Genomic DNA, 10,693 nt, shown 5'->3' with positions numbered 1-10,693 from the left:
TGTTGTTCCAGTTTCCTCATCTACAAAATGGACAGGGAAGCTCTTGTTCAGAGGTTCTGTGCTTTGAGACTGAGAAGAAAAAAAGGCTTAAAAGGTCTGCAGTTAAGGAGGAACTGCACATTGTTAACTACGGCAGCCTTACTTAATTGTTTTCCTTTTCAGTTAATCTGTTATTCAGTTAATTTGGTTTATCACGGAAAACATTCTGCAGTCAAAGGCATACACAGTTTAAATGCCCCTAAGTGTCATCATCAGCTGAATTAATACTAACTCTTACACAAAATGCATGTGAATGTTGCACTTGAAAATGTGCAGAAGGCCTGCATCCCACTGAAACGCAACACAGCATGTGGGAAATCTACAGTTTCAAAGAGCATTGCTTGAAGTCACTGACAGAACCTAAGATCATAGTGGTATTTTCAGCAAAGCAGGGTGCTGTCAGTGGCACTCCTTTGCACAATCCTAATCACAAGCAGATACTGCAATTCTGTCCCTGCACACATCAACAGTAGGACTAGACCTTGCCACAGCCCAGGGAGCCACTAATGCATACAAAGACCCTCTGGTGGCATCAAGCCAACAAGAGTGCATTTCTGCGTCTGTGCTCAGCTGGCAGGGGCACAACAAATGGGAGAACAACCTGGCAATCCCTTGCTGCTTTATTTACACCTCAGAGCTGCTGTAGCAAATGGCTGGGGACAGAATGAGCTCAGAGAAATGGACATTATTTAGCCCTGTGTTCTGGAGCCGGGCTGCACCCTTCATTTTCAGTCAAAAACGTCATTTTCTGTTGTGGGGTGGTTTTGGTTTGTTTTGTTGGGGATTTTTGGGGAGGGGGAGGGAGGTTGTGTTTGGGTTTTTTTGGAGTCGGACAGCGTGCATGGAGTGCGCTGCCTGTGTTCCACTACCGAAACACCAGCCCGAAGTCCCTGCACTTGAACACGTCAGAAAACCCAGAGCCCGAAATGCCCGGGGAGCTACCGGCATCTAACGACCAAAAGCTGAACTACAACCCACGGCCCCCGGCCCTACCAGCCACAGGAAAACCACTGCCCCTAAACGCCACAGATTTTCTTTTCCTTCCTTGTTCGGGAGCTCAAAACGGCAGAGGCGACAGAATGCCAAAATACAAAAAAAAAAACCCCAAAACCCCCAAACTTATTACTCAGCAAGACTGGCTCCTACAAAGTCCATCTCTTTGTATTTTTTTTCTATTTACCACTAGATGTCTATTACTAACATGACTTACTCTGATTTTATTAATGAATATCATTTCATGCACTTGCACTTACTTTAAACAAAGTTGATAGTGCTACAAACTGCTGCCCCTTCCAAAACACTTCAAAGAATAAATATTCTGCTGCAATATTAGAGATTTATATATTTGAATGATATTTTTTCCTGCCTTGTTAAAAGACAGGCTCCTCCAATCACATACAGCCTCCATACTCATGAAGAAAAGTACCTGGATTCTGTAAGATTCTGATTTTGCGCCTGATTTAAATGTAAGGCAAAAAAATGGTTCTTCCCTGGTAACTTCTCTGGGTCTCTACAATAAAATAACAGGAATAAAATCAATCAGGTTGGTTAATTTAAAGTTTAATTTTAAACATGTTTGCTTTGCCAAAGAAAATAATAATACTAATACTACAGAAGGAGCATTATTAGGCATGATGGACTTTCTGTTCAAGCTGCTGAAGGATTAATCTTGGTTTGCTGAAGTGTTGAACCAGTTTCTGACAAGCATCTTTTTCTGCAAGCAAGGTGGCAGTATTTCCTGCATTTCTGTTCATTCAACCAGCTCACTTAAATGGACTCTCTCTGCTGATATTTTTTCATTCTTTCCATTCATAAATAAAAAAAGAGGTGGAGATTACAGGATGATCTCTACTAGTTCCACACACTAGAATGACTGAGAGATCAAACCAACCACATTCTCTTTCTGCAAGTATGCTTCCATTTTTTAATAAAAGCTTTTTCAATGCAAAACATATTTAGAGAATCTCCTTAAGAAGAAGAATCAAATACATCCATCTTATTCAACTAAAAGCAACTATAAAGAGGTTTTTTTTCCTCATTATTTTCTTTCAGTTCTCGTATTTATCCACTAGGAGTTTGGTATGAACCACAAGAAAAAGTGTAACAACTACTAGGGAAAAAAAAAAAGAACTTAAACAGCCCTCATCTTCCCAAACAGTAAAATGTATGTATAAATTAGGATGTTATGTTAAAGTCTGAAATGTCTCAGATGAATGTAACTATACCACATCCTCTTTGCTAGCAAAAACAAATGGTAAATTATGCATGAAAACCATAATCAGCACATTTTAATGGTTATCAAACAGTGAAAAATCAGTCTTTAAGACACAAAATAACTGTAATTTAATATAAACAATCATTTAAATCAAACTTTTCTGTTCACCGGCCTAGGACTAATTTTCATGATGACTGATTTGAAGCACTCCTCCAAAGTGTTACTGTTTACTCATTCCAAGTTACAGGAAATATTTTTTCTGCAAACACTGCTGCCAGACTCCTGGCTTTTTCTAGCTGCAGTCACACAGTTACTTCTGTAAACAGGATTATGGCATTGGTTCCCTTGGACGTGTGGGAGGCTCCTGGCAGCCTCTTGCAGAACCCACCCCTGTGGGCCTCCTCTGCCAAAACCTTGCCACACAAACCCCATACAAAGCTCTGGTAGCATAAAGAAACTGTGAAAAGAGTACTTTTTTAGTACAGTGTACCTACCCATTCACATTACCTAAAGTGATAGCCCCCAATTCACAGCCAATTACTCATGTTCTATCTTTACACCACTAAAAATGCTGTTTCAAATTGATATGGTTCTGCCATCTTCCTCTGGTGCTTACAGTACCACCATTCAGGAGTTCTGAAAGCTTTTAAAAGCCTCAATTTACCTCAAATACCTTCTTGCCTCAACTCTCAGCAGTTCTTGACTTTACAAATCTTCAGACCAACATCTTCAAGACAGTTTATGAAATGTTCCTCACGGGTGGAAGGAACAGCTTTTGCCACAACATGCTTTTTGTCATTTGTGTTACACTGAATGGTAACCATTTGTCAAAAAAAAAAAAAAAAATCCAACCAAGGAAAATATTCTTCCCCAAATGAGAGACTGCAATGGGATATTCTGTCCAGAACCTGAAGATACGCCTTTCACAGCAGCATAAATAATACTTCTAGTATAACTAAGAAGTATGACCCTCGTGTCACATGCAGCCCTTTTATCCTGTCTTTTTCACACTATGTGGGACAGCATTAATTAGTTGTTCCCACAGGAATTCATTCCACAAACTCAAACCAGCCCTTCTTTTGCTTGCTCTGTTGTGCTGAGATACTAAGCTGCTGCTCATGAGATCAGCCCATCATTTTTTGGGTGCTGCCTACCCGAATGTTGAACACTTTGAATCTGATGTGGTATTAAATCTTTTAAAATTCTGGTCTTGACCAAAGCTCTCCAGAAGGAAAAATGTTACATGATTACTATATTTTTGAGGAATCATTATTTCAAAGTCAAGCAGACTGCATTTTTTGTAGTTCTCTGAGATGCACTGAAGGAATGCAGATCCTGGGAGTCTAAAACCTTTGGCTCACACATAAAGTACAAAGATGCAGTCAGCTATAAATAGCCTGTTGGAATAATGCAACCATTACTTTATTCTGCTATAACTGAACTTCTATTCTGCCCGAGGGACACGAAATCCAGGCCTAGTCTTCATCAACAGAATGAAATCCAAGTTTGTCCACACACAGACATCCATAAATAAAATGGTATCATGCAAGAATTAAACTAAAACTTTTAACAGGCTCTTCAGATTCAGTTCAGAAGGGGCTGGGACAACTCAAACTCTAACATTCTTTGTCTCTCAGGCTGGGGTTTGACAGGACACAAATCTCCTCATGGACTACTAAGCAAATAGGCAACTTAAATATTTTTTTATAACCAGATCATCCTCTTCTTTTTTTTTTTTTTTAACTGTGTTCCCTTAAGCATCAGGCTTTATCACCACTATTAATATTCGTGCTAGCTAGCTTGAAGTATTTATTTATTAATGCCCCCCTAAACTCTTTGGCTTGATCATGTGTTTGAGTGCTGATCAGAAAATCACAGAATCATGGAATGGTTTCGGTTGAAAGTGACCTTGAAGATCACCTAGTTCCAACACCTCTGCCTGATGTCCTGGATTTGGCTGGGATAGAGTTCATTTTTTTTTAAGTAGTTGGTACAGTGCTCTGTTTTGGATACAGTATGAGAAAAATACTCTGATGTTTTGGTTGTTGCTAAGTAGTGCTTACCCTTAGTCAAGGACTTTTCAGTGTCTCATGCTCTGCCAGTGAGGAAGTGCATGAAAAGCTGGGAGGGAGGATGGCCAGGACAGCTGACTCACAGAATCACAGAATGCTTTGGATTGGAAGGGGTTCTAGTTCCAGCACCTCTGCCACAGGCATCTTCCACTAGATCAGGTTGCTCAGGGTCCCATCAAACATGGCCTTGAACAATTCCAGGGATGGAGCATCCACACCTTCTATTGGGGACTTGTGCCAGTCTTTCACCATTCCCAGAGTAAAGAATTTCTTCCTAGTTTCTAATATAAACCTACCCTCTTTCAGTTTAAAGCCATGTCCCCTTGTTCTATTGCAACAGGCCCTTGTAAAAAATCCCTCTGCAGCTTTCTTGTAGCCCCTTTTAGGTACTGAATGGCTGCAGGTAAGGTCTCCCCAGAACCTTCTCCTAGCTGAAAAACCCAATCCTCCCAGCCTGTCTTGATAGGAGAGGTGCTCCAATCCTCTGAGCTTGTCCATGTTCCTCCTCTAGACTCGCTCCAACAGTTCCACACCCTTCTGATGTTGGGGACCCCAGAGCTGATGCAGCATTGCAGGTGGGTTCTCAGCAGAGCAGAGCAGAGGGCAGAATTGCCTCCCTTGCCCTGCTGACTACGCCGCTTTTGAGTTCCCAGCCTAAATAAGCTTTTTAGTCAAGGGAAAAAAAAAATTGAATTTGAATTTGCTACACACTTCCTTACTCTTCTCACAACCTTCCCACTATTTCTTTACAAGCATTTCACATATTTCTTCATGTCTGCTAGAGCATTTCCGAGGAAGAGCAATGGAATATGAGAATACACTCTTTGCATATGGTCACATTTCAGAAATATACACAATTACAGTGGCAGCACGCACCTACTGAGGGCACAGTTCAGCAGCTTCTCCCTCTGGCAGCACAACCAGCTGCGGGATGGGCCCTCCAGCCTGTGCGGCTGAGGGGCGTCCCCCCAACCTTTTTGGTGTGGCAAGATCCCTCCAACCAGTGTGGTTTGGCATGTCCCCTTCAATCTGTGTGGCTGTGGCATGTCCCCATCAATCTGTGTGGCTGTGGCATGTCCCCTCCAAACCCGTATGGCTGTGGGGAGTCCCCTCCGACCTCTGTGGCTGTGGCGTGGTCCCTGCGGCCAGCGTGACGCGGGGTGTCCCCTGTCCTACCCCACATCTATTCTCCGGGCTGCTACCTCACTAAGAAAAGCATTGACCCGTCAGGAACACGCTTGGAAACGTTTCGCGTCGCGCCCCACAGGCGGAGCGGGGCGCTCCGGCCGGGCGGCACCGCTGAGGGAAGCCGCGGCACATGGCAGTTCCCGCCCCTCGCTGGGACCTGCTGGGTGAGGGGAAGGAAAGGTTCCTCGGCTGTACCACTGTGGGCCTTGCGGGTGAGGACGACATGAGGCGACTGCCGCCCGCCTCGGCACCATCCCACTCCCCCGAGCCGACCAGGCCGGATCCCAGCGCAGCATCTCAGCGCTACACCCCGCTCGCTGCCGCGGCGCCTGGGCGCGCTCCCCACCCGCCTCTTCCCTCCTTCGGCGCCCCCCCCGCGCGGCGAATGGTGTGAGCCGCAGGTGTGGCCGGCGGGACAAACCAACAGCGCGCAGGGGGGGGATCGGCGCGGCGGGAGGGCGGGACGGGACGGGACGGGGCTGGCAGCGGGCGCATCACCGGGAGCGAAGCGGGCGGAGCGGCCGCCGCGGGAGATTGAAGTGCCGGGGCCGCGGCGGGGCGAGGAGCGTGAGGCGTTTGCCGCCACTGCCAGCGTCGCCCGTGGGGAGGAGAATAGGAGGAGGGGGCCGGTAAGTGCCATGGGCCGGCGGCAGCGGGAGTGCGGCCCCGGCGGCAGCGGTGCCGGTGCCGTGGGGGCGGGCAGGGCACGGCGGGGCAGCGGCCGCGGCTCCGGGAGGCCGGGGGTCCAGCCCTGCCCGGGTGTTTGTCCCCGGCCTGCCGCGCCGAGCCGCCCGTGCCCGACCTGCGGGTGGGAGAAGGCGCGTGGCGAACCGGGAAAGGGCGCGCGAGGCGGGGAACGCCGGGCTGCTCTGCCCAAGGTTGCTGGCCCAGGTGTTGGGACAGGCAGGCCGTGACCTGGATCACAAAAGCAATCTTGGTTTTAAGATAAAGTTAGATTTATTTTTTTTCCCTGAAAAAATTTTTTCAGCTTGAGTCAGCTTCCTGGGCTGATTCAGGGTAGGGGCAGCGAGAGGAGAAACTCGTGGCTGGAGCTGATGCACGTGGTGTAAGTGCTGGTCGAAAGTGTTAATAAAGCTGCCGGCTAATTAGAACATCTGTATTAACTCTAATTAGAGCATCTGCAGGAACTCTAGTTAGAACATCTGTAATGACTCTTGAGTTATAATTTGGTCATTCTTATCTTGAAGGAGCATTTATTTTAATGCTGAGGTGTTCCAGGTGCCTTTGGGTGGGTGCATTTCTCCTTGAGCCTTAGCAAATATGTGTATGGAGTAGATGTCTTCATCGAGAATGAAACCTCTTTAGAAATTGATTGATTCTTGTATAGCAGCACTTGGGAAAAAAACTCTGTGGGTCATCATCACTTGATCAGCTTCTGGGGCTGATTGCAGGAAGAGCAGGATTTTAGAACACTGACAGCCAGACGACTTTAATGCTCTAATTTTCTGTGTATTCACTTATCAAAACCACATTTACATCCTGTCACATACTGAATGGCCTGGTATGTATAGGCATTCTTGAGTCTAACAGATGTGATGAAAGGCATTTGCCCTTCCCCTCACCAGCCTATAGAATCCCAGTAACAAAAGGCTGAAATATATGAGAAGGTAGATTTTTTTTTTAAATATTAGAGCATAGTACTGTCTCTAACCATGATAAATTGAGTGAGTAAAAAACTGGATATCCCTAAGAAAGTCGGTAACTGGACACCAGTTTGGATAGGTCTCAAAAGCATCTTTCCAAATTACTTTTATCTACAGAAGAAGCAGTTCTCATATGCAGGACTCTGCTACCCCGAGTTCCTTGAGTGAATGTGGTAGCTGAGTCAGTGGCAGCAACTGTTTATAGTTCAGTCTTGTTAGATGATGTTTCCCATCTTCTGGGGGAAGTTGAATCTTTCCCTCCAGCCCCTTGCTGGTATTTTTATCCCCTTCCTTATCTAAAACACCCATCCCCGTGCTACCTCGCTGTGTCTTGGAGGCTTGGCTGTGGGTAGAGCTTTGCTTTCACTTCTTTCACTTTCAGTTCTCCTTGTGTACAGAAACAGAGATATCAGGAACTGGCATTTGTTTCTTGTTCCTTTAAGGCAAACCTGAGCTTCTGTTAGGAAAGATGGTGTGGTGCTTCTGGAGCACTAGACTTAGGTTGCCTTGTAACTTGTGTTTATTTAATAAGTTACTTTTATTATTACCTAGGGATCTCAAGTCACCACCCTCCCTAGGCTTATTACTCTCAGCTGAAAGTAAAAATCAGGGTTTCCATTCAAGCTGCCTTACAAGTTTGAAGAGCATCCTTTCTTGTCACATTTTGTGCATCAAAACCTTCTAAATCCTGTTTACAATGCCAAGCAAAATTTGATTGTGCAATTGTGATATGAATGTTTGAGCTTCTTACAACTAGGAGTGGCATACAAGAAAAGTAATACATTAAAAGTATTGAATGGCTGTGGCTTTTTAAAATCCCATTTTCAATCAAGCCCTCTTTTACTATCTCTGTTTTATTTTCATCTTCTTTCCTGCAAGTGCATGGAGTTAAAAAATAATCTTAAAATCTCATCTCTTGGGGGAAAACCCCAAACCAAACAAAGCCTAACTAAACATGCATACCCCACATACTGTGGATTAGGTTTCAGACAAAATCATAGAACATGAAGTGGTTGGAATGGACTTTAAAGATCATCTAGTCCCAGCTCCACTTCCCTCCCTCTAGACCAGGTTGCCCAAGGCCTTATCCAGCCTGGCCTTGAACACTTCTAGGGACGGGGCATTCACAGCTTCTCTGGGCAACCTGCTCCAGTGTCTCACCATTCTCACAGTGGAGAATTTCTTCCTGATATCCAACTTAAATTTCCACCCTGTGAGTTTGAACCTGTTATTTTTTGTCCCATCGATACAGTTCCGAGTCCCTCTTCTGCTTCCTGTTAGGTCTCTTTCAGATACTGGAAGTTAGATTTCCTTGCAGCCTTCTCTTCCCCAGGCTGACCAGCCCAAACTTTCTCAGCCTGTGTTTGTAGGGGAGGTGCCCCAGTCCCATTATCAACTTCGTGGCCTCCTCTGGACTTGCTCCAACAGTTCCGTGTTCTCCTTGTGCTGGGAGCACCAGAGCTGGACACAATATTCCAGGTGGGGTTTCAGCAGAGGGGAATAGAGGAGGAGACAATCCCCCCACCCCCGCTTGCCCTGCTGCCCACGCTGCTTTGGATCCAACCCAGGATACATCTGGCTTTGTGGGCTGCGAGCGCACACTACCGGGTTAACGTTGGTTTTTACCAACCACCGCCCCGGTGCTGGTTTTAAACTAAGAAACAGTGGAATGATCCTGGCCGGGAGCAAGGCTGACAGCCCGGCCCCGGGCGCTGTGTCCGCCTCCTCCTGCTTCCTCCTCCTCCTCCGGGACTACGGCTCCCAGCAGCGCCCGGGTGAAAGTGAAAATAAGCGCCAGGTTACGCTCCTGTTTGCGCCCTCCGCCTCTCTCTCTCCCTCCCTCCCGGCGGGCCGCACGTGTCCTTCCTTTCCCTTTTGTTTTCCGCCCGCAGGCCGGCTGCGCGCCCGGGACGCGCCCGCTCCCCCCGGCACCGGGACCCGCCGGAGCTGCCCCCGGCCCTCCGCAGCAGCCGGGAAGCCGCGGCAGTGACGGAGCTGCGAGTCCGGGCTGCGCAGGAAACTTTGCCGCTTCTTTCCGCGCTCCCCACATGCGAGTGGACACCGTGAAGCCGGCTGCTGCTCTTCCTGCCGCTCCCGTTCCTGCTCCTGCAGCGCTGCCCCCCGCTCCGGCCGCTGCACCTGTGCCCGGCCCCGCAGCTGCGCCGCGGCTTCTCCTCGCCATGTGGGACTAGGAGGGGTGCGGCGTTCTCCGCGGTGAACATGGATGCGGCGGGCAGGGCCGGCGGAGGGGAGCAGAGCCGTCCCGGCAGCGGCAGGGACGCCCCCGGGGACACGTCCATGGACCGCTACCTGCGATCTCAGGGCTTGTACAGGAAGAAAGTGGCCAAGGATGGCTCCTGCCTTTTCAGGGCTGTGGCCGAGCAGGTAACTGATTACATAAACAAAGCTCCTTCTCACGAAAGCATGGGAAGTGGATCTCATTAGTGGGTGGTAATTAGAGTTGAAACGCAGACAGGTATAGGTTAAGGTTATGCGGTCATGTGCCAGTGAAAAACGTGAGTTTTTAAAAATAATTTCCACCTTGCGAGGTGAGAGAAGTTATGTGTGTTCAGCTGCCTCTTGCCACCAAGAAATCCTTATCTGTTTTGACCTTCCACCGCCTCCTCAGAGCTTTTTTCAGTGTAAGATCTCAACACCGAAATACAGCTGCTGGGTATGAGATTGTCTAGGAAAAGGAATTTAGAGCTGAAAAGCCACGTTCTTAGTTTTGTTAATCAGTTGAGTGTAAAATTAGGGAAAGTGAGTAATTTATTTTCTGTTCTTCCTGTTGAATTCCCCTCCCCCATTTCAGTGTTAGTGTTAAAGGAAAAAAGGGACAGCGTCATCTTGTCTTAAGTACAAGCAAACAGCAGTGGGAGCTCTGGTGCTTCTGATTGTGGGAACCCAGATTCCTGTGCTAATTATACACAGATCACTTTTTTAAAAAAAATTCCTTTCTCCACTGAATTGATAAGTTCAGGCAAGCAAACACTACTGATTGGAAGTAGGTGGGGTTTTCTTATCTCAAGGGAATAGATATATACATAATATATATTGCTATTCTGACTTTTTCATTAATACATAGAAAGTTTCTCTCATGCTTCAGTGTTGGATAGAACTTTTTTTAAGCTGTTATGTTTTTAACATCCCATTCATATTATGGAATCATTTAGGTTGGAAATGACCTCTAAGAAAGTAAGGTCTTTAATTCAGAGTTGTTAAGTGTTTCTCTGCAAATTTGTTCTCATTTGTGTACTTTTCATTTAGAAAAACTGAGTTTGGAAATGATTTATTTTGAGGGTGGCTTGTAAGGACTGCAAGAGACACTGCAACTTAAATTGTTTGGGACTTCCCTATGTTGTACTGAGATAACTTGTAACATGTGATGAAAGTAATAGTTTTCCAGTAAAGATTTGAACAGGAGGTAGAAGTCAGGTGTCATATTTAGGGAACTGAATTCCTGGCTTCCAGAAAAAGTGTTTGGCCAACAGGCCTCTTGTAGAGAAGGTAAACAT

The 10,693-nt window shown here is 46.5% G+C and overlaps 1 protein-coding gene across 5 annotated transcripts in view; it reads left to right on the top strand.

Annotated features, from left to right (window-relative positions):
• The first annotated feature begins 6,002 nt into the window (after positions 1-6,002).
• Positions 6,003-10,693, top strand: part of OTUD4 (OTU deubiquitinase 4) — a 28,438-nt gene continuing 23,747 nt past the window's right edge. For 4 of the 5 annotated variants that reach the window (XM_084205086.1, XM_084205087.1, XM_084205088.1 and 1 more), the window contains exons 1-2: positions 6,003-6,143; positions 9,071-9,563. In XM_084205086.1, the coding sequence (XP_084061212.1) occupies positions 9,399-9,563 (165 nt within the window). In that variant the 5' untranslated portion in view covers positions 6,003-6,143; positions 9,071-9,398. Of the gene's footprint in view, positions 6,144-9,038; positions 9,564-10,693 lie in introns of those variants that run through there. The other variant, XM_084205085.1, reaches the window with a different exon arrangement.

This window comes from Fringilla coelebs, assembly GCF_963513975.1.
Source record: "Fringilla coelebs genome assembly, chromosome: 4".
In the NCBI taxonomy this organism is placed as follows: domain Eukaryota; kingdom Metazoa; phylum Chordata; class Aves; order Passeriformes; family Fringillidae; genus Fringilla; species Fringilla coelebs.
The sequence above is the reverse complement of the archived record's forward strand: the minus strand, read 5'-3'. Positions and strand labels throughout refer to the sequence as shown.